At 50.8% G+C, this 23,875-nt stretch overlaps 1 protein-coding gene across 1 annotated transcript in view; it reads left to right on the top strand.

Moving 5' to 3' along the window:
* LOC135824454 (beta-secretase 2-like) overlaps nt 1-6,691 on the top strand; it is a 30,806-nt gene extending 24,115 nt beyond the window's left edge. Inside the window, exon 11 of the mRNA XM_065337194.1 lies at nt 6,056-6,691. Coding sequence (XP_065193266.1) covers nt 6,056-6,342 — 287 coding nt within the window. The 3' untranslated portion in view covers nt 6,343-6,691. The remainder of the gene's footprint in view (nt 1-6,055) is intronic.
* The last annotated feature ends 17,184 nt before the right edge of the window (nt 6,692-23,875 follow it).

Raw genomic sequence — 23,875 nt, 5'->3', positions numbered from 1 at the left:
AGTGCCATTATTTCAGAGCGATACATTTCAGCACCAGTACTGTGGTGCCTGATTTCATAGCGCCAGCTTCTTCAGCGCACTAACTTACAGCGCAGTTAAGTTCAGCGCCAGCAACTCAGCGTGAAAAAGGAAGGTGCATTAATCGACAGCGTGATCAAGTCCAGCGCGATCAAGTCCAGCGCGATCATGTCCAGCGCGTTCAAGTCCAGCGCGATCAAGTCCAGCGCGATAATGTCCAGCCCGATCATGTCCAGCGCGATCAAGTCCAGCGCGATTAAGTCCAGCGCGATCAAGTCCAGCGCGATCATGTCTAGCGCGATCATGTCCAGCGCGATCATGTCCAGCGCGATCAAGTCTAGCGCGATCATGTCCAGCGCGATAAAAGTCCAGCGTGATCAAGTCCAGCGCGATCAAGTCCAGCGCGATCAAGTCCAGCGCGATCAAGTCCAGCGCGATCATGTCCAGCGCGATCAAGTCCAGCGCGATCAAGTCCAGCGCGATCATGTCCAGCGCGATCAAGTCCAGCGCGATCAAGTCCAGCGCGATCAAGTCCAGCGCGATCAAGTCCAGCGCGATCAAGTATAGCGCGATCAAGTCCAGCGCGATCAAGTCCAGCGCGATCAAGTCCAGCGCGATCAATTCCGGCGCGACCAAGTCCGGCGCGACCAAGTCCGGCGCGACCATGTCCGGCGCGACCAAGTCCGGCGCGACCATGTCCGGCGCGATCAAGTCCGGCGCGATCAAGTCCGGCGCGTTCAAGTCCGGCGCGATCAAGTCCTCTGGATCAAGTCCGGCGCGATCAAGTCCGGCGCGATCAAGTGCGGCGCGATCAAGTCCGGCGCGATCAAGTCCGGCGCGATCAAGTCCGGCGCGATCAAGTCCGGCGCGATCAAGTCCGGCGCGAACAAGTCCGGCGCGATCAAGTCCGGCGCGATCTTGTCCGGCGCGATCTAGTCCGGCGCGATCAAGCCCGGCGCGATCATGTGCGGCGCGATCATGTCCGGCGCGATCAAGTCCGGCGCGATCAAGTCCAGCGCGATCAAGTCCAGCGCGATCAAGTCCAGCGATCATGTCCAGCGCGATCAAGTCCGGCGCGATCAAGTCCGGCGCGATCAAGTCCGGCGCGATCAAGTCCGGCGCGATCAAGTCCGGCGCGATCAAGTCCGGCGCGATCAAGTCCGGCGCGATCAAGTCCGGCGCGATCAAGTCCGGCGCGATCAAGTCCGGCGCGATCAAGTCCGGCGCGATCTAGTCCGGCGCGATCATGTGCGGCGCGATCATGTGCGGCGCGATCATGTGCGGCGCGATCATGTCCGGCGCGATCATGTCCGGCGCGATCAAGTCCGGCGCGATCAAGTCCGGCGCGATCAAGTCCAGCGCGATCAAGCCCAGCGATCATGTCCAGCGCGATCAAGTCCAGCGCGATCAAGTCCGATCATGTGCGGCGCGATCATGTGCGGCGCGATCATGTGCGGCGCGATCAAGTCCGGCGCGATCAAGTCCGGCGCGATCAAGTCCGGCGCGATCAAGTCCAGCGCAATCAAGTCCAGCGCAATCAAGTCCAGCGCGATAAAGGCCAGCGCGATCAAGTCCAGCGCGATCAAGTCCAGCGCGATCAAGTCCAGCGCGATCAAGTACAGCGCGATCAAGTCCAGCGCGATCAAGTCCAGCGCGATCAAGTCCAGCGAGATCAAGTCCAGCGCGATCAAGTCCAGCGCGATCAAGTCCGGCGATCATGTCCAGCGCGATCAAGTCCAGCGCGATCAAGTCCAGCGCGATCAAGTCCAGCGCGATCAAGTCCAGCGCGATCAAGTACAGCGCGATCAAGTCCGGCGCGATCAAGTCCGGCGCGATCAAGTCCGGCGCGATCAAGTCCGGCGCGATCAAGTCCGGCGCGATCAAGTCCGGCGCGATCAAGTCCGGCGCGATCAAGTCCGGCGCGATCAAGTCCGGCGCGATCAAGTCCGGCGCGATCAAGTCCGGCGCGATCAAGTCCGGCGCGATCAAGTCCGGCGCGATCAAGTCCGGCGCGATCTTGTCCGGCGCGATCTTGTCCGGCGCGATCTTGTCCGGCGCGATCTTGTCCGGCGCGATCTTGTCCGGCGCGATCTAGTCCGGCGCCATCAAGTCCGGCGCGATCATGTGCGGCGCGATCATGTGCGGCGCGATCATGTCCGGCGCGAACAAGTCCGGCGCGATCAAGTCCAGCGCGATCAAGTCCAGCGCGATCAAGTCCAGCGATCATGTCGAGCACGATCATGTCGAGCGCGATCAAGTCCAGCGCGATCAAGTCCAGCGCGATCAAGTCCAGCGCGATCAAGTCCAGCGCGATCAAGTCCAGCGCGATCAAGTCCAGCGCGATCAAGTCCAGCGCGATCAAGTATAGCGCGATCAAGTATAGCGCGATCAAGTATAGCGCGATCAAGTCCAGCGCGATCAAGTCCAGCGCGATCAAGTCCAGCGCGATCAAGTCCAGCGCGATCAAGTCCAGCGCGATCAAGTCCAGCGCGATCAAGTCCAGCGCGATCAAGTCCAGCGCGATCAAGTCCAGCGCGATCAAGTATAGCGCGATCAAGTCCAGCGCGATCAAGTCCAGCGCGATCAAGTCGAGCGCGATCATGTCCAGCGCGATCATGTCCAGCGCGATCAAGTCCAGCGCGATCATGTCCAGCGCGATCAAGTCCAGCGCGATCAAGTCCAGCGCGATCAAGTCCAGCGAGATCAAGTATAGCGCGATCAAGTCCGGCGCGATCATGTCCGGCGCGATCAAGTCCGGCGCGATCAAGCCCGGCGCGACCAAGTCCGGCGCGACCAAGTCCGGCGCGACCATGTCCGGCGCGACCAAGTCCGGCGCGACCATGTCCGGCGCGACCATGTCCGGCGCGACCATGTCCGGCGCGATCAAGTCCGGCGCGATCAAGTCCGGCGCGATCAAGTCCGGCGCGATCAAGTCCGGCGCGATCAAGTCCGGCGCGATCAAGTGCGGCGCGATCAAGTCCGGCGCGATCAAGTCCGGCGCGATCAAGTCCGGCGCGATCAAGTCCGGCGCGATCAAGTCCGGCGCAAACAAGTCCGGCGCGATCAAGTCCGGCGCGATCAAGTCCGGCGCGATCTTGTCCGGCGCGATCTAGTCCGGCGCGATCAAGTCCGGCGCGATCATGTGCGGCGCGATCATGTCCGGCGCGATCAAGTCCGGCGCGATCAAGTCCAGCGCGATCAAGTCCAGCGCGATCAAGTCCAGCGATCATGTCCGGCGCGATCAAGTGCGGCGCGATCAAGTCCGGCGCGATCAAGTCCGGCGCGATCAAGTCCGGCGCGATCAAGTCCGGCGCGATCAAGTCCGGCGCGATCAAGTCCGGCGCGAACAAGTCCGGCGCGAACAAGTCCGGCGCGATCAAGTCCGGCGCGATCAAGTCCGGCGCGATCAAGTCCGGCGCGATCTAGTCCGGCGCGATCAAGTCCGGCGCGATCATGTCCGGCGCGATCATGTGCGGCGCGATCATGTCCGGCGCGATCAAGTCCAGCGCGATCAAGTCCAGCGATCATGTCCAGCGCGATCAAGTCCAGCGCGATCAAGTCCGATCATGTGCGGCGCGATCATGTGCGGCGCGATCAAGTCCGGCGCGATCAAGTCCGGCGCGATCAAGTCCGGCGCGATCAAGTCCGGCGCGATCAAGTCCAGCGCAATCAAGTCCAGCGCGATAAAGGCCAGCGCGATCAAGTCCAGCGCGATCAAGTCCAGCGCGATCAAGTACAGCGCGATCAAGTCCAGCGCGATCAAGTCCAGCGCGATCAAGTCCAGCGCGATCAAGTCCAGCGAGATCAAGTCCAGCGTGATCAAGTCCAGCGCGATCAAGTCCGGCGATCAAGTCCGGCGCGATCAAGTCCAGCGCGATCAAGTACAGCGCGATCAAGTCCGGCGCGATCAAGTCCGGCGCGATCAAGTCCGGCGCGATCAAGTCCGGCGCGATCAAGTCCGGCGCGATCAAGTCCGGCGCGATCAAGTCCGGCGCGATCAAGTCCGGCGCGATCAAGTCCGGCGCGATCAAGTCCGGCGCGATCAAGTCCGGCGCGATCAAGTCCGGCGCGATCAAGTCCGGCGCGATCAAGTCCGGCGCGATCTTGTCCGGCGCGATCTTGTCCGGCGCGATCTTGTCCGGCGCGATCTTGTCCGGCGCGATCTTGTCCGGCGCGATCTAGTCCGGCGCGATCAAGTCCGGCGCGATCATGTGCGGCGCGATCATGTGCGGCGCGATCATGTCCGGCGCGAACAAGTCCGGCGCGATCAAGTCCAGCGCGATCAAGTCCAGCGATCATGTCGAGCGCGATCATGTCGAGCGCGATCATGTCGAGCGCGATCAAGTCCAGCGCGATCAAGTCCAGCGCGATCAAGTCCAGCGCGATCAAGTCCAGCGCGATCAAGTCCAGCGCGATCAAGTCCAGCGCGATCAAGTCCAGCGCGATCAAGTATAGCGCGATCAAGTATAGCGCGATCAAGTCCAGCGCGATCAAGTCCAGCGCGATCAAGTCCAGCGCGATCAAGTCCAGCGCGATCAAGTCCAGCGCGATCAAGTCCAGCGCGATCAAGTCCAGCGCGATCAAGTCCAGCGCGATCAAGTCCAGCGCGATCAAGTCCAGCGCGATCAAGTACAGCGCGATCAAGTCCAGCGCGATCAAGTCCAGCGCGATCAAGTCGAGCGCGATCAAGTCCAGCGCGATCATGTCCAGCGCGATCATGTCCAGCGCGATCAAGTCCAGCGCGATCAAGTCCAGCGCGATCAAGTCCAGCGCGATCAAGTCCAGCGCGATCAAGTCCAGCGCGATCTTGTCCAGCGCGATCATGTCCAGCGCGATCAAGTCCAGCGCGATCAAGTATAGCGCGATCAAGTCCAGCGCGATCAGGTCCAGCGCGATCAAGTCCAGCGCGAGCAAGTCCAGCGCGATCAAGTCCAGCGCGAAGACGATACTTGTACAGTTGTTGTTGTACCTTTACTTAAAGTCGCACCACGAGCAGGCAACTTACATTTGTGCGACTATTATTATGAAGAAAATAATGTGCAAGAAATGGAACGGAATCCGAATGATTGTCATCATCATTACAGTCGATGGCTCGGTAGTAAACCCGGCCGAGGGTAGCATGTTCTTGAGGAGGAACCACTGGTCAGTGTGGGTTTTTTTTACTTCAGAGCCTCCGGTATAATACCCATGTCGGCATGGTTGTTCGGAATGGCAGGATACTTGCTACTTCACGAAGTTACGCGATGTGGGTCTCCTCCTGTGGAGGCTGGGGTAACTTGGCACGGAGGGTACATGTGCATGTGCAAGGGGCATGGAGGGTACATGTGCATGGGGCATGGAGGGTACATGTGCATGGGGCGCGGAGGGTACATGTGCATGGGGCATGGAGGGTACATGTGCATGGGGCATGGAGGGTACATGTGCATGGGGCATGGAGGGTACATGTGCATGGGGCATGGAGGGCACATGTGCATGGGGCATGGAGGGTACAGTGCTGGCAACTGAAATCCGACCCCCACCCCCTTGGCGGACCCCCTTGGCGGACCCCCTTGGCGGACCCCCTCCGACCCCCACCCCCTTGGCGGACCCCCTCCGACCCCCACCTCCTTGGCGGACCCCCTCCGACCCCTACCCCCTTGGCGGACCACCTCCGACCCCCACCCCCTTGGCGGACCCCCTCCGACCCCCACCCCCATGGCGGACCCCCTCCGACCCCCACCCCCTTGGCGGATTTCAGTTGTCAGCACTGTACTATATAAATAAATTGGTGCTGAGATATGTGGCGCTGAGATTGGTTGCGCTGATGTATTTGGCGCTGAGATATTCAGCGCTTATCTGCTGGCGTTGAAGTATGGCGCTGAAATATTTGGCGCTGCGTATATGTGCCGCATGTCGATGTCCGGGTACTTAGAAGTACTGTGGTATGATTGTATTTTTTTACCGGGGTCGAATACTTGTAGTGTTTGTGCTTAATAGGACTGGGCGTGCATCATCAGGCTCATGGGTTTTTGTGTCTATTCTACGTGTTGCTCTTCAGCTGCCACAACAAGCAAGCCCGGACCAACGCCAACAACCAACACCGGGACTGTGCCAAAATGTGCGCTAGTATCAGCAGAGCTCTGCAAGAGATCATCAGGCAGTGAATCCAAGACCTCTGGTATTGCTATTGGTGTGGGTGTGAGCTTTGGTGGTCTGCTGCTGCTTGCAACGTTTGCAGCTCTGCTTGTACGTATGAAACGCAATGCTGATACGTATGACCTGATGGATGAAACTGAAGAGAAAAACATTGGTCCTATCAATGGTGGGGCGGAGAGTTTGGCTTGATTCTTGCACTTTCAACTCCGTTTTTGCCATGGTCAGCCTTTTTTATTGTAATAAATCGCACCTTGATATTAATTTTTGTGCTGTCTCGACAGATTCTCAAGCCCTAGTTTACTCCTTTGATTTGTTCCTTACTTGCTAAGTACAATAATGATACCTTTTTCTCTATTTACTTCACACAATTCACATTAAAATTTTATAATTCTCTTCTCCGGCTTGCTAATGGCTGAACTCCTTCCAGCAAGCCAGAGAAGAGAATTCAAATGTTTGTTGTTTCCTTTTCTCTCCGGAGAAGTTTGGATTTTCTTCTCTGATAGAATTTTACGGCTTGTTTTTCAAGCCAACAAGAAGGAAACACTTGCTGGGCTCTGATTGGCTGAGACCAGTCGCTTCAGGTGTGAAGTTCAGAGCCAGGGCAGGCTATAAAGGTAATCATTCCGGGAGGGGGAGGGGTTTGGGATGGCCAGAATTTTAGATTTTCTTCTCCAGGCTTGTTTCTCCTTCCGTTCAGCCACCAGCAGGCCAAGAGATTTTCTTCTCCAGGCTTGTTTCTCCTTCCGTTCAGCCATCAGCAGGCCAAGAGAGTTTCTTCTCTAGGCTTGTTTCTCCTTCCGTTCAGCCATCAGCAGGCCAAGAAGAAAACACACATTTCAGATTTTCGTCTCTGGTAGAATTTTCTGGCTTGTTTCTCCTCCCTCATGCAGAAACAACAAGAGTTCAGACACCAGCAGGCCAAGAAGAAAACAATTGCTGAATTTTAGATTTTCTTCTCCAGGCTTGTTTCTCCTTCCGTTCAGCCATCAGCAGGCCAAGAGATTTTCTTCTCCAGGCTTGTTTCTCCTTCCGTTCAGCCATCAGCAGGCCAAGAGATTTTCTTCTCCAGGCTTGTTTCTCCTTCCGTTCAGCCATCAGCAGGCCAAGAGATTTTCTTCTCCAGGCTTGTTTCTCCTTCCGTTCAGCCATCAGCAGGCCAAGAGATTTTCTTCTCCAGGCTTGTTTCTCCTTCCGTTCAGCCATCAGCAGGCCAAGAAGAAAACACACATTAATTTTCAGATTTTCGTCTCTGGTAGAATTTTCTGGCTTGTTTCTCCTCCCCCATGCAGAAACAACAAGAGTTCAGACACCAGCAGAACAAGAAGAAAACAATTGCTGAATTTTAAAATTTCTTCTCCAGGCTTGTTTCTCCTCCCGTTCAGCCATCAGCAGGCCAAGAAGAAAACACACATTTCAGATTTTCGTCTCTGGTAGAATTTTCTGGCTTGTTTCTCCTCCCTCATGCAGAAACAACAAGAGTTCAGACACCAGCAGGCCAAGAAGAAAACAATTGCTGAATTTTAGATTTTCTTCTCCAGGCTTGTTTCTCCTTCCGTTCAGCCATCAGCAGGCCAAGAGATTTTCTTCTCCAGGCTTGTTTCTCCTTCCGTTCAGCCATCAGCAGGCCAAGAGATTTTCTTCTCCAGGCTTGTTTCTCCTTCCGTTCAGCCATCAGCAGGCCAAGAAGAAAACACACATTTCAGATTTTCGTCTCTGGTAGAATTTTCTGGCTTGTTTCTCCTCCCTCATGCAGAAACAACAAGAGTTCAGACACCAGCAGGCCAAGAAGAAAACAATTGCTGAATTTTAGATTTTCTTCTCCAGGCTTGTTTCTCCTTCCGTTCAGCCATCAGCAGGCCAAGAGATTTTCTTCTCTAGGCTTGTTTCTCCTTCCGTTCAGCCATCAGCAGGCCAAGAAGAAAACACACATTAATTTTCAGATTTTCGTCTCTGGTAGAATTTTCTGGCTAGTTTCTCCTCCCTCATGCAGAAACAACAAGAGTTCAGACACCAGCAGGCCAAGAAGAAAACAATTGCTGAATTTTAGATTTTCTTCTCCAGGCTTGTTTCTCCTTCCGTTCAGCCATCAGCATGCCAAGAGATTTTCTTCTCCAGGCTTGTTTCTCCTTCCGTTCAGCCATCAGCAGGCCAAGAGATTTTCTTCTCCAGGCTTGTTTCTCCTTCCGTTCAGCCATCAGCAGGCCAAGAGATTTTCTTCTCTAGGCTTGTTTCTCATTCCGTTCAGCCATCAGCAGGCCAAGAAGAAAACACACATTAATTTTCAGACTTTCGTCCCTGGTAGAATTTTCTGGCTTGTTTCTCCTCCCTCATGCAGAAACAACAAGAGTTCAGACACCAGCAGGCCAAGAAGAAACAATTGCTGAATTTTAGATTTTCTTCTCCAGGCTTGTTTCTCCTTCCGTTCAGCCATCAGCAGGCCAAGAGATTTTCTTCTCCAGGCTTGTTTCTCCTTCCGTTCAGCCATCAGCAGGCCAAGAGATTTTCTTCTCCAGGCTTGTTCCTCCTTCCGTTCAGCCATCAGCAGGCCAAGAAGAAAACACACATTTCAGATTTCGTCCCTGGTAGAATTTTCTGGCTTGTTTCTCCTCCCTCATGCAGAAACAACAAGAGTTCAGACACCAGCAGGCCAAGAAGAAAACAATTGCTGAATTTTAGATTTTCTTCTCCAGGCTTGTTTCTCCTTCCGTTCAGCCGTCAACAGGCCAAGAAGAAAACACACATTTCAGATTTCGTCACTGGTAGAATTTTCGGGCTTGTTTCTCCTCCCTCATGCAGAAACAACAAGAGTTCAGACACCAGCAGGCCAAGAAGAAAACAATTCCTGAATTTTAGATTTTCTTCTCCAGACTTGTTTCTTCTTCCGTCCAGCCATCAGCAGGCCAAGAGATTTTCTTCTCCAGGCTTGTTTCTCCTTCCGTTCAGCCACCAGCAGGCCAAGAGATTTTCTTCTCCAGGCTTGTTTCTCCTTCCGTTCAGCCATCAGCAGGCCAAGAGATTTTCTTCTCCAGGCTTGTTTCTCCTTCCGTTCAGCCATCAGCAGGCCAAGAAGAAAACACACATTTCAGATTTTCGTCTCCGGTAGAATTTTCTGGCTTGTTTCTCCTCCCTCATGCAGAAACAACAAGAGTTCAGACACCAGCAGGCCAAGAAGAAAACAATTGCTGAATTTTAGATTTTCTTCTCCAGGCTTGTTTCTCCTTCCGTTCAGCCATCAGCAGGCCAAGAGATTTTCTTCTCCAGGCTTGTTTCTCCTTCCGTTCAGCCATCAGCAGGCCAAGAAGAAAACACACATTTCAGATTTTCGTCTCTGGTAGAATTTTCTGGCTTGTTTCTCCTCCCTCATGCAGAAACAACAAGAGTTCAGACACCAGCAGGCCAAGAAGAAAACAATTGCTGAATTTTAGATTTTCTTCTCCAGGCTTGTTTCTCCTTCCGTTCAGCCATCAGCAGGCCAAGAAGAAAACACACATTTCAGATTTTCGTCTCTGGTAGAATTTTCTGGCTTGTTTCTCCTCCCTCATGCAGAAACAACAAGAGTTCAGACACCAGCAGGCCAAGAAGAAAACAATTGCTGAATTTTAGATTTTCTTCTCCAGGCTTGTTTCTCCTTCCGTTCAGCCATCAGCAGGCCAAGAGATTTTCTTCTCCAGGCTTGTTTCTCCTTCCCTTCTGCCATCAGCAGGCCAAGAGATTTTCTTCTCCAGGCTTGTTTCTTCTTCCGTTCAGCCATCAGCAGGCCAAGAAGGAAACACACATTTCAGATTTTCGTCTCTGGTAGAATTTTCTGGCTTGTTTTTCCTCCCTCATGCAGAAACAACAAGAGTTCAGACACCAGCAGGCCAAGAAGAAAACAAGTGCTGAATTTTAGATTTTCTTCTCCAGGCTTGTTTCTCCTTCCGTTCAGCCACCAGCAGGCCAAGAGATTTTCTTCTCCAGGCTTGTTTCTCCTTCCGTTCAGCCATCAGCAGGCCAAGAGATTTTCTTCTCCAGGCTTGTTTCTCCTTCCGTTCAGCCATCAGCAGGCCAAGAAGAAAACACACATTTCAGATTTTCGTCTCTGGTAGAATTTTCTGGCTTGATTCTCCTCCCTCATGCAGAAACAACAAGAGTTCAGACACCAGCAGGCCAAGAAGAAAACAATTGCTGAATTTTAGATTTTCTTCTCCAGGCTTGTTTCTCCTTCCGTTCAGCCGTCAACAGGCCAAGAAGAAAACACACATTTCAGATTTCGTCTCTGGTAGAATTTTCTGGCTTGTTTCTCCTCCCTCATGCAGAAACAACAAGAGTTCAGACACCAGCAGGCCAAGAAGAAAACAATTCCTGAATTTTAGATTTTCTTCTCCAGACTTGTTTCTTCTTCCGTTCAGCCATCAGCAGGCCAAGAGATTTTCTTCTCCAGGCTTGTTTCTCCTTCCGTTCAGCCATCAGCAGGCGAAGAGATTTTCTTCTCCAGGCTTGTTTCTCCTTCCATTCAGCCATCAGCAGGCCAAGAGATTTTCTTCTCCAGGCTTGTTTCTCCTTCCGTTCAGCCATCAGCAGGCCAAGAAGAAAACACACATTTCAGATTTTCGTCTCCGGTAGAATTTTATGGCTTGTTTCTCCTCCCTCATGCAGAAACAACAAGAGTTCAGACACCAGCAGGCCAAGAAGAAAACAATTGCTGAATTTTAGATTTTCTTCTCCAGGCTTGTTTCTCCTTCCGTTCAGCCATCAGCAGGCCAAGAGATTTTCCTCTCCAGGCTTGTTTCTCCTTCCGTTCAGCCATCAGCAGGCCAAGAAGAAAACACACATTTCAGATTTTCGTCTCTGGTAGAATTTTCTGGCTTGTTTCTCCTCCCTCATGCAGAAACAACAAGAGTTCAGACACCAGCAGGCCAAGAAGAAAACAATTGCTGAATTTTAGATTTTCTTCTCCAGGCTTGTTTCTCCTTCCGTTCAGCCATCAGCAGGCCAAGAGATTTTCTTCTCCAGGCTTGTTTCTCCTTCCCTTCTGCCATCAGCAGGCCAAGAGATTTTCTTCTCCAGGCTTGTTTCTTCTTCCGTTCAGCCATCAGCAGGCCAAGAAGGAAACACACATTTCAGATTTTCGTCTCTGGTAGAATTTTCTGGCTTGTTTTTCCTCCCTCATGCAGAAACAACAAGAGTTCAGACACCAGCAGGCCAAGAAGAAAACAAGTGCTGAATTTTAGATTTTCTTCTCCAGGCTTGTTTCTCCTTCCGTTCAGCCACCAGCAGGCCAAGAGATTTTCTTCTCCAGGCTTGTTTCTCCTTCCGTTCAGCCATCAGCAGGCCAAGAGATTTTCTTCTCCAGGCTTGTTTCTCCTTCCGTTCAGCCATCAGCAGGCCAAGAAGAAAACACACATTTCAGATTTTCGTCTCTGGTAGAATTTTCTGGCTTGATTCTCCTCCCTCATGCAGAAACAACAAGAGTTCAGACACCAGCAGGCCAAGAAGAAAACAATTGCTGAATTTTAGATTTTCTTCTCCAGGCTTGTTTCTCCTCCCGTTCAGCCATCAGCAGGCCAAGAAGAAAACACACATTTCAGATTTTCGTCTCTGGTAGAATTTTCTGGCTTGTTTCTCCTCCCTCATGCAGAAACAAGAAGAGATCAGACACCAGCAGGCCAAGAAGAAAACAATTGCTGAATTTTATATTTTCCTCTCCAGGCTTGTTTCTCCTTCCGTTCAGCCATCAGCAGGCCAAGAGATTTTCTTCTCCAGGGTTGTTTCTCCTTCCGTTCAGCCATCAGCAGGCCAAGAAGAAAACACACATTTCAGATTTTCGTCTCTGGTAGAATCTTCTGGCTTGTTTCTCCTCCCTCGTGCAGAAAAAACAAGAGTTCAGACACCAGCAGGCCAAGAAGAAAACAATTGCTGAATTTTAGATTTTCTTCTCCAGGCTTGTTTCTCCTTCCGTCCAGCCATCAGCAGGCCAAGAAGAAAACACACATTTCAGATTTTCGTCTGTGGTAGAATTTTCTGGCTTGTTTCTCCTCCCCGTCAGGCGAAATAGGACGTCATAGTACATTTGAGATCAGCGGGAAGAAGATGACGACCTCCACTAATTTAGTATCTGTGCACACGAATCTGCTGTGTGTGTGACTCTGTATGTCAGCTATGATATCATCTTCTGTGGTTCCATGCCTAGCATGTACGTCTGAACCATCCTGCAAAGTTTGAATGACGTAGGTTGAACGATCGCTCCGCGAAACATACTTTTTGAAATTCTCTTCATCATGAGTATATCTTCCACCATTAAAATTTCGAATTTCTTCAAAAAAAGTGCTGAGAGGGGTGGCTTGCAACCTCGATATGGCTTGTTCCAGGCATGCTTTGGAGCCATCTTCTGTTGAAGTAGTGGCGGGGATCCAGGGGCGTACATAGGGCGGTTCCCGGGATGCCCGGGAACCAGTAAAATAATTTCGATGTGGGTTGATCTACGGAGAATGTTTTGATCAAGGCCCAGCGTGCATGCAGTGCATGCATGCCTAGGCGGCGTAGTCGCCTGCAGTCCGCCTGACCGTCCGAGGACGGTGACAAGGCAAGGTGTAAAAGTGCTGCTGAGGCATTTTTGTGACACAGCGTAGATCTACTGAACTTACTGGGTGCAACGAAGTCTCTACATACGAGTTACAGCGATTCCTCGATCTCAGAGTCATTTCCTTTGCAGTTTGTTTCGACAAAGTTGGTTACGTTTTTGGCGATGCTTTCGCTTTGTGGAAAAGAAAAATGAAGAGTCGACATCCAGAGGGCCAGCGCTCTATTCAGAGCTATTTTGAGCAGGAGGCAAAGCGTGTAGCCAGTGACGAAGGTCAAGCGATAGATGAGATTGCGGACGCACCTGACTTCCAAGTGGAGTCTGCAACGAGCAGCACAGAGGACGGAATCGTCGGCGAAGCTGTAGAGCGACCGTTGTTGGAAGCTGCTGGATCATCCAAGACTTACTTCAGTGACATTGGAGTGTGTTGGAAAGGATATTCTGAAAGTGTACCTCCACGGTGGAATCCCTGATTCCTCCGAAATTTGCCATACATGGAAAAGATTTCCGTCATTGACAATCATTGTGCGCCACTTGCTGCACTGAAGGCAAAGGATTTCGTTTCCTGTGCGTGTCCAGACGGGTGGCAAACAGCGCCGCTTTCAACTATCCTGGTTGGAGGAGTTTCCCTGGATAGTCTTTTGACCGGCGTGCCATGGTGGCTTCTGCTTGCCCTGTGTAATGTTTGCTCCAGGTGATTCGAAGTTTGGGCAGCTTTACCGCAGTCCTCCCGAGAATATAACCCGACTCAAGACTGAGCGTGTAGATGTGCTTCAGCGACTCGTTTCACGGCATAACATGAAATCGTCCTGCTGAACAAAACATCCATAAAATATGCCTTGGCAAAGTTCAGTCTTTTTAAATCAAATATGCATAGCAGTGACATTATTAGGGCTCAAACGATTAGTCCGATTAACCGGTTGCAGACCGGTTACGAAGAATTAGCGGTTAACCGATAAAGATAACGGTTACGCAGTAACTTTTCAGTCAATTTTTCAAGTATCAGGTCGTTGCAAAGTATGCACTTTCGCGGGCTGTCGCACGCGTACGCAATTTCTGGGCTGTCAACTCGGTCAAATCTGGTCTCTTGGTGTGAGAGTATGTATGAATGAGCATGCAAGAGAATGTACAAGTGTGCGTTGTACTGAATAGGGTACATTTTTTGAATGAGTATAGTCAAATATACGGTTAAAAAAGAGTCCGCAGGATTGCCGTGGCTTATAGGTTATAACCGGTTAACCGACCGCTAGCTTAGCAGTTAACCGTCAGGGGTAAAACCGTGACCGTTTGAGCCCTAGACATTATCCAGCAGTTTATGCAGAAACTCCATCGGATACGTATAAGAGCACTAGCCCTGATGTTGGTTGATCAGTTGGCATGGGAACCACTCCTAGAGGCGAGCGGTGTACGCATCTGCCCTGCAACTGCTACAACAAAAAATGATTCGATCTGAGAAAGGGTGAGACCGCGAATCTCGGTTGAATATTTAGTATTTCAGGCCTTTTCACGACGAAGATGGAGTTCTTTTCGGAGATGGACGTCGCGGCAAAGGACATGGTGTCCGACTTCTGGCGTCTGGTGAAGCCAGGAATCATTTGTCCAGTCAGGTCGGCAGCCTAACCGTCGGTAAGCTTGTGTTTGGATCCCGTTCTGCTCGATGTGGTAGATCACAAACAATTTGATATCGCACAAATTGATCTCAGCATCGTGCGTACGGTATTTTATATTCAGAAAATCCCAAAGTGTCTCTGTGTGGCCGTCCTATGCCACGAGAAACTCCAATCAGGCTCCTATGTCCTCTGCCTTCATGACTGAATGTCCACTTCGTTTGAACAACGAACACAACAATCGAGGACGGCTTTGCAATGAACACTTAGCTATACTGGAGCTGAAAACAAGAAGAAAAAAAACGTGCTCAGGATGAGACTCGAGTACATGCATACTCTCCCTGCAGGTGAAACGCAAATTTTTGTCAAAAATTCGTGTCGCCGACTGACCAGTAATTTCGCCTGACGTCATGCAGAAACAACAAGAGTTCAGACACCAGCAGGCCAAGAAGACAACAATTGCTGAATTTTAGATTTTCTTCTCCAGGCTTGTTTCTCCTTCCGTTCAGCCATCAGCAGGCCAAGAGATTTTCTTCTCCAGGCTTGTTTCTCCTTCCGTTCAGCCATCAGCAGGCCAAGAAGAAAACACACATTTCAGATTTTCGTCTCTGGTAGAATTTTCTGGCTTGTTTCTCCTCCCTCATGCAGAAACAACAAGAGTTCAGACACCAGCAGGCCAAGAAGAAAACAATTGCTGAATTTTAGATTTTCTTCTCCAGGCTTGTTTCTCCTTCCGTTCAGCCATCAGCAGGCCAAAAGATTTTCTTCTCTAGGCTTGTTTCTCCTTCCGTTCAGCCATCAGCAGGCCAAGAAGAAAACACACATTATTTTTCAGATTTTCGTCTCTGGTAGAATTTTCTGGCTTGTTTCTCCTCCCTCATGCAGAAACAACAAGAGTTCAGACACCAGCAGGCCAAGAAGAAAACAATTGCTGAATTTTAGATTTTCTTCTCTAGGCTTGTTTCTCCTCCCGTTCAGCCATCAGCAGGCCAAGAAGAAAACACACATTTCAGATTTTAGTCTCTGGTAGAATTTTTTGGCTTGTTTCTCCTCCCTAATGCAGAAACAACAAAAGTTCAGACACGAGCAGGCCAAGAAGAAAAACAATTGCTGCATTTTAGATTTTCTTCTCCAGGCTTGTTTCTCCTTCCGTTCAGCCTTGTTTCTCCTCCCTCATGCAGAAACAACAAGAGTTCAGACACCAGCAGGCCAAGAAGAAAACAATTGCTGAATTTTAGATTTTCTTCTCGAGGCTGGTTTCTCCATCCGTTCAGCCATCAGCAGGCCAAGAAGAAAACACACATTTCAGATTTTCGTCTCTGGTAGAATTTTCTGGCTTGTTTCTCCTCCCTCATGCAGAAACAACAAGAGATTTTGTTCACTGCAGAAATCCGCCATTGTTGTTCCCGACAAGGCCCCTGCACGATCTACTCAGCACCAAGTCCAAGGCGACAAATCTCGTACCCGTACGAAACCTCGTAACCGTCCTCCCCAGCAGGGCCAGCGTGACCCAGCTGCAGCAGCAAACCAGCTCGACCCAGCCGATGCAGATGCTGGACAACAGTCAGGGCAGATCGACGTGGCCTCTGGCTCTGCACAGCACGAAACCCGTACCCGTACGGACGACCCCAGCTTTGTCGATCCTGAGCCTGTGCAATCAGACTGCGAGAAGAGCCACCCTATCATGGCCGTCATCAAGGATGACAGTTGGAAATTAGTTGCGGCGGGCCCGCCAAGAAAGAAGCGATATGTGTTCTTTGTGGGCAACTTGAGCCACGACTGCACAGTGGACAGTCTCACTGAGTTTGTACACCGTAGGTCGGAAAGCGTAGGGACGCCTGTCAAAGCCCACCAATGCAGCCTACATACAGCCGGAAACGGGCAAGTGTCAGCCAGGATATCGGTTGATGCCACTTCCAAGCTGACAGTGATGTGCGCCAATTTCTGGCCAAGGCCACTCTACTGCAGGCCGTGGAGATTCCACACCTCCACAAATGCGAATGCAGCCAACAGCACCAGCAGCAGCAAGAGCAGCCGCCACAACAAGAACAACAACAGCACCAGCAGCAGCACCAGCAGTCGCCGCAGCAGCACCAGTAGTCACCGCAGCACCAGCAGTCGCCGCAGCAGCAGTAGCACCAGTAGTCACCGCAGCAGCACCAGCAGTCGCCGCAGCAGCAGTAGCGACAGTAGCACCAACCAGCTGGAAGCACAGCAGCATGATCAAGAGCAACAGCAACTTGGGATTGCCGAAAATGACTTCCTGAGCGCGAGTCGTGGCCTGTCCGCTGCCGCTGCCGGCACACCTGTAACCACGCCACACAGCCACAAACGTTCTTCTGCCGAGCGGTCACCTGATTCGCTGCCGCATGATGCGAAGCGTCCTGCCCAGCCTGGTGCGCAGCCACCCCGGCAGGATAACCAATCCTCACAATGATGGCTCCAACACGTGCACGGCAACCACCTAGAACGCTCCGCCTCATGCTGACAAATGCTTTCGGTATCTTGTCAAAACTTGGGGAGTTCCAAGCTTCTCTCAATGCCCACCACTCAGACATTGTCATCGTCACGGAGACAAAAGTCACGGAGGACAAGGCCACGCCTGCTGACGTCACATTTCCTGGATACTTCCCACCAGTTCGAAGGGACTGTACGACCCAGGGGGGCGGTGTTGCTATCTGGATTCGGGCCGACCTGGCTTTCACAGAACTAGAATGTATTGATACTGGTGGAAATGAAATCCTGTGGGTTCGCCTCAAGACAGCAGCTGGCCCATCCATTGGAGTATGTGCTGTGTATCGCTCAGGTTCATCCGCTGATGGAGACATCTCTGCCCTAAACAGCATCAGCTCTGGCATAGATGAAGCTAGGCAATGCTGCTAGAATATCATCGTTGCAGGTGACCTAAATGTTCACAACCGGGAATGGCTAGGCAGCAGTAGAACTTCCCCTGCTGGTGAAGCTGCTGAAGATCTGTGTTACCACCATTGCCTCGATCAGCATGTCCATGAGCCAACACGTGGCAATAATATCCTCGACCTCATAATGTCAGATATCCCTGGAAGCGTCATCTCAACTCTCCATCCACCTCTAGGGAAATCTGACCACGCAGTTGTGGTAACTGACTTTGAAGTTGCCCCCTCCTGTGACCGTCCCAGTAAGCGAACCGTGTGGCGCTACCAGCATGCTGACTGGCCTCGGCTACGGGCTTTCTTTCGGTCCACAAACTGGGTGTTGACTGATGACAACAGCATTGACGTCTCTTGTGTGAAACTCACACAGAAGATCAAAGAGGGCATGCAGATATTCATCCCATCCAAAACCCTGAAGCTACGCCAGGGAGACCCAGCCTGGTGGTCACCTGAGTGCCAGGAAGCTGTTGACAGGAAGCAACGTGCCTGGCGACGTCACCGATCTTCGCCCAACAATGCACACCTGCGGCTGGCCTACTCTATGGCAACAGGTGAAGCAACAAACTGTCTGCACAGAGCCAAGCAAGCGCACACTCCCAGTATCCGCCGAAAGATAAGAGAAGGTGCCCTTTCCAGCCGACAATGGTGGACAACCGTCAAGCGAGCAGGTGGGCAAGGACACCGCTCTGCAGACATACCTGTTCTGCGTGCGTCGAACGGAACTGAGCACACCACCTGCAGCGAAAAGGCCGAAGCATTTGGGCAGTATTTCTCCGCAAAGTGCAGTCTTGGTGACAACGACTTGCAAGCCAACAGCCTCCCTCCAGTCCGCCCCCGATCTCAAGCCCAACTCCGCAATGTCCACTTTCGGCCAAGCACGGTTGAGCGGAAGCTGAGGCAACTCCACCCCGCCAAAGCCACGGGTCCAGATGGCATCCCCGGGCGTGTACTCCGGCAATGCAGCAAAGAGCTGGCTGCACCAGTGTCGCGGCTCTTTTCGCAGGCCTTCCACCAAGGTCGGCAACCTACAATGTGGAAGACGGCAATGGTTGTGCCGGTGCACAAGAAAAAATCCAAGTCTGATGTTAAGAACTACCGCCCGATCTCCCTCCTCTCTATTCTGTCGAAAGTCATGGAGGCCATTATTAACCACTCAATCCGACAGTTCCTGGATGCACACAACATCTTATCGAAAAGTCAGTATGGCTTCCGCAGCCAACTCGGCACCCAGGACATACTCACGCTACTCAACTACCAATGGAGTCGCGTTGCAGCCAGAGGTGGTGTGGTTCGAGTCATTGCAGTTGATGTGGCTGGCGCATTCGACCGCATCTCTCATGTAGGCGTTTTGCACAAGGCACAATGCTATGGTGTAACTGGTCCACTTCTCGCTTGGCTGAGGGATTACCTGACTGATCGTCACTTGAGGGTTGCAGTTGGAGGTGAACTTTCCAGTCCGTACCCGACCAAAGCTGGCGTGCCGCAGGGCAGTATCCTTGGTCCCACCCTGTTCATCCTCTACACCAATGATGGCGAGGACCACCTCCCACCAGGTATGGAGCTAGCCGCCTACGCTGACGACACCACTCTCTTCCACTGCCTCACATCAAGAGCTGACATTGACTGCGGCTCCGAGCTCCTCCAGCAGGGCATTGATGCGTTTTCCCGTTGGGGACATAAGTGGAGAATCAAATTTGAGCCCTCCAAGACGCAGGCTATGTCTATAGGCCACCATCGCCAGCCCTGGGAGCTCCCTCGAGCAACATTTGACGGCACACCGGTAAGTGAAGAGAGTCGGCTGAAACTCCTGGGAGTCACCTTTGACGACACCCTGAGCTACTCCTTCCACCTCCGCTCCCTAGCTTCCCGTGCTAACCAGCGGATTGACTTCCTGAAGCGAGCGTCTCCCATTCTGGACGCCGAGAGCCGCCAACGCGTCTACAACGGCTTTGTGCGACCCACACTCGAGTATTGCCCCTTAGTGTAGATGGGCTCACCCTCGTCCCATCTTAAGAAGCTGGACCAGATCCAGCGAAGGGCCCTCCACATAATCGGAGCAGGTACTTGGCTCCCTAGCCTGGCACTCCGTCGCCTGGTAGCTGCACTTGCCTATACCTACAAGCTCTGCTATCTAGATGCATCCAGCCCTCTGAAGCAGATGCTGCCTAAACCAGCCACTCACCGTGCCCCCGAGACAAGACCTACCCGTCAGTCTCTCCAGCTGCAGGATTCCCATCCATACCAGATGACAACTGGCCTGCCTGCCAACACCCGGAATAGCTGTCTCCAAGGATTCCCTGCTTGCACCGTTGCAACATGGAATGCCCTGCCACCAGACCTGTTCCACCACCCACCCGCCCAGCCTCACATGCAAAGCTTTAAGAAAAAGGTGTGACGTCACCTTCTTGCTCAGGACTGACTCTCTGCTACTGATGCACTTTGAATCTGCTCGCCAACGCTTTCCCTGTTCTTATTAGTGTTCAGCTGCTTACCTTATAACCCTGCTGCCATCATCACCAATATTCTGATTCTCATGCACATATCCCAGAACCTGCTATCCTTCGCAGTCCCTATCACCAAGAGCACTGTGCTCTTCTATCTCCCAGCTCTCTCTCTCTCTCTCTCTCTCTCTCTCTCTCTCTCTCTCTCTTTCTCTCTCTCTCTCTCTCTCTCTCTCTCTCTCTCTCTCTCTCTCTCTCTCTCTCTCTCTCTTTCTTCTCTTCTTCTTCCCACCCCCATCTCCCGATAATTATTAGCCCCCGTTTTCTTTCGACGCGTTTGCTGTGCAGTGAAGCCGAGACCCTAGGTCGGTGGAGCACATCAGACCCCGTCACCACGTCCACGATTCATGCCTGCGATGCTGCACCGCTGCTTTGCATGTCATGATTGGAAGCTGTGGCCTGAGTAAAAAAAATAAAAAAATAAAAAATCAGACACCAGGAGGCCAAGAAGAAAACGATTGCTGAATTTTAGATTGTCTTCTCCAGGCTTGTATCTCCTTCCGTTCAGCCATCAGCAGGCCAAGAGATTTTCTTCTCCAGTCTTGTTTCTCCTTCCGTTCGGCCATCAGCAGGCCAAGAGATTTTCTTCTCCAGGCTTGTTTCTCCTTCCGTTCAGCCATCAGCCGGCAGGCCAAGGAGAAAACACACATTTCAGATTTTCGTCTCTGGTAGAATTTTCTGGCTTGTTTCTCCTCCCTCATTCTGAAACAACAAGAGTTCAGACACCAGCAGGCCAAGAAGAAAACAATTGCTGAATTTTAGATTTTCTTCTCCAGGCTTGTTTCTCCTTCCGTTCAGCCATCAGCAAGCCAAGAGATTTTCTTCTCCAGGCTTGTTTCTCCTTCCGTTCAGCCATCAGCAGGCCAAGAAGAAAACACACATTTCAGATTTTCGTCTCTGGTAGAATTTGTTTCTCCTCCCTCATGGAGAAACAACAAGAGTTCAGACACCAGCAGCCCAAGAAGAAAACAATTGCTGAATTTTAGATTTTCTTCTCCAGGCTTTTTTCTCCTTCCGTTCAGCCATCAGCGGGCCAAGAAGAAAACACACATTTCAGATTTTCGTCTCTGGTAGAATTTTCTGGCTTGTTTCTCCTCCCTCATGCAGAAACAACAAGAGTTCAGACACCAGCAGGCCAAGAAGAAAACAATTGCTGAATTTTAGATTTTCTTCTCCGGGCTTGTTTCTCCTTCCGTTCAGCCATCAGCCGGCAGGCCCAGGAGAAAACACACATTTCAGATTTTCGTCTCTGGTAGAATTTTCTGGCTTGTTTCTCCTCCCTCATGCAGAAATAACAAGAGTTCAGACACCAGCAGGCCAAGAAGAAAACAATTGCTGAATTTTAGATTTTCTTCTCCAGGCTTGTTTCTCCTTCCGTTCAGCCATCAGCCGGCCAAGAGATTTTCTTCTCCAGGCTTGTTTCTCCTTCCGTTCAGCCATCAGCAGGCCAAGAAGAAAACACACATTTCAGATTTTCGTCTCTGGTAGAATTTTCTGGCTTGTTTCTCCTCCCTCATGCGGAAACAACAAGAGTTCAGACACCAGCAGGCCAAGAAGAAAACAATTGCTGAATTTTAGATTTTCTTCTCCAGGCTTGTTTCTCCTCCCGTTCAGCCATCAGCAGGCCAAGAAGAAAACACACATTTCAGATTTTCGTCTCTGGTAGAATTTTCTGGCTTGTTTCTCCTTCCTCATGCAGAAACAACGAGAGTTCAGACACCAGCAGGCCAAGAAGAAAACAATTGCTGAATTTTAGATTTTCTTCTCGAGGCTGGTTTCTCCATCCGTTCAGCCATCAGCAGGCCAAGAAGAAAACACACATTTCAGATTTTCGTCTCTGGTAGAATTTTCTGGCTTGTTTCTCCTCCCTCATGCAGAAACAACAAGAGTTCAGACACCAGCAAGCCAAGAAAAAATAAATTGCTGAATTTTAGGTTTTCTTCTCCAGGCTTCTTTCTCCTTCCGTTCAGCCATCAGCCGGCAGGCCAAGAAGAAAACACACATTTCAGATTTTCGTCTCTGGTAGAATTTTCTGGCTTGTTTCTCCTCCCTCATGCAGAAACAACAAGAGTTCAGACACCAGCAGGCCAAGAAGAAAACAATTGCTGAATTTTAGACTTTCTTCTCCAGGCTTGTTTCTCCTCCCGTTCAGCAATCAGCAGGCCAAGAAGAAAACACACATTTCAAATTTTCGTCTCTGGTAGAATTTTCTGGCTTCTTTCTCCTCCCTCATGCAGAAACAACAAGAGTTCAGACACCAGCAGGCCAAGAAGAAAACAATTGCTGAATTTTAGATTTTCTTCTCCAGGCTTTTTTCTCCTTCCGTTCAGCCATCAGCCGGCCGGCAGGCCAAGAAGAAAACACACATTTCAGATTTTCGTCGCTGGTAGAATTTTCTGGCTTGTTTCTCCTCCCTCATGCAGAAACAACAAGAGTTCAGACACCAGCAGGCCAAGAAGAAAACAATTGCTGAATTTTAGATTTTCTTCTCCAGGCTTGTTTCTCCTTCCGTTCAGCCATCAGCCGGCAGGCCAAGAAGAAAACACACATTTCAGATTTTCGTCTCTGGTAGAATTTTCAGGCTTTTTTCTCCTCCCTCATGCAGAAACAACAAGAGTTCAGACACCAGCAGGCCAAGAGGAAAACAATTGCTGAATTTTAGATTTCTTCTCCAGGCTTGTTTCTCCTTCCGTTCAGCCATCAGCCGGCAGGCCAAGAAGAAAACACACATTTCAGATTTTCGTCTCTGGTAGAATTTTCTGGCTTTTTTCTCCTCCCTCATGCAGAAACAACAAGAGTTCAGACACCAGCAGGCCAAGAAGAAAACAATTGCTGAATTTTAGACTTTCTTCTCCAGGCTTGTTTCTCCTTCCTTTCAGCCATCAGCAGGCCAAGAAGAAAACACACATCAAGTTCAGATTTTCGTCTCTGGTAGAATTTTCTGCCTTGTTTCTCCTCCCTCATGCAGAAACAACAAGAGTTCAGACACCAGAAGGCCAAGAAGAAAACAATTGCTGAATTTTAGATTTTCTTCTCCAGGCTTGTTTCTCCTCCCGTTCAGCCATCAGCAGGCCAAGAAGAAAACACACATTTCAGATTTTCGTCTCTGGTAGAATTTTCTGGCTTGTTTCTCCTCCCTCATGCAGAAACAACAAGAGTTTAGACACCAGCAGGCCAAGAAGAAAACAATTGCTGAATTTTAGATTTTCTTCTCCAGGCTTGTTTCTCCTTCCGTTCAGCCATCAGCCGGCAGGCCAAGAAGAAAACACACATTTCAGATTTTCGTCGCTGGTAGAATTTTCTGGCTTGTTTCTCCTCCCTCATGCAGAAACAACAAGAGTTCAGACACCAGCAGGCCAAGAAGAAAACAATTGCTAAATTTTAAATTTTCTTCTCCAGGCTTGTTTCTCCTTCCGTTCAGCCATCAGCAAGCCAAGATATTTTCTTCTCCAGGCTTGTTTCTCCTTCCGTTCAGCCATCAGCAGGCCAAGAAGAAAACACACATTTCAGATTTTCGTCTCTGGTAGAATTTTCTGGCTTGTTTCTCCTCCCTCATGGAGAAACAACAAGAGTTCAGACACCAGCAGGCCAAGAAGAAAACAATTGCTGAATTTTAGATTTTCTCCTCCAGGCTTTTTCTCCTTCCGTTCAGCCATCAGCAGGCCAAGAAAAAAACACACATTTCAGATTTTCGTCTCTGGTAGAATTTTCTGGCTTGTTTCTCCTCCCTCATGCAGAAACAACAAGAGTTCAGACACCAGCAGGCCAAGAAGAAAACAATTGCTGACGTTTAGATTTTCTTCTCCAGGCTTGTTTCTCCTTCCGTTCAGCCATCAGCCAGCAGGCCAAGAAGAAAACACACATTTCAGATTTTCGTCTCTGGTAGAATTTTCTGGCTTGTTTCTCCTCCCTCATGCAGAAACAACAAGAGTTCAGACACCAGCAGGCCAAGAAGAAAACAATTGCTGAATTTTAGATTTTCTTCTCCAGGCTTGTTTCTCCTTCCTTTCAGCCATCAGCAAGCCAAGAGATTTTCTTCTCCAGGCTTGTTTCTCCTTCCGTTCAGCCATCAGCAGGCCAAGAAGAAAACACACATTTCAGATTTTCGTCTCTGGTAGAATTTTCTGGCTTGTTTCTCCTCCC

This window comes from Sycon ciliatum, chromosome 1, assembly GCF_964019385.1.
Source record: "Sycon ciliatum chromosome 1, ocSycCili1.1, whole genome shotgun sequence".
Taxonomy (NCBI): domain Eukaryota; kingdom Metazoa; phylum Porifera; class Calcarea; order Leucosolenida; family Sycettidae; genus Sycon; species Sycon ciliatum.
Note: the sequence above shows the minus strand (reverse complement) of the source record. Positions and strands in the feature narration are given on the sequence as shown.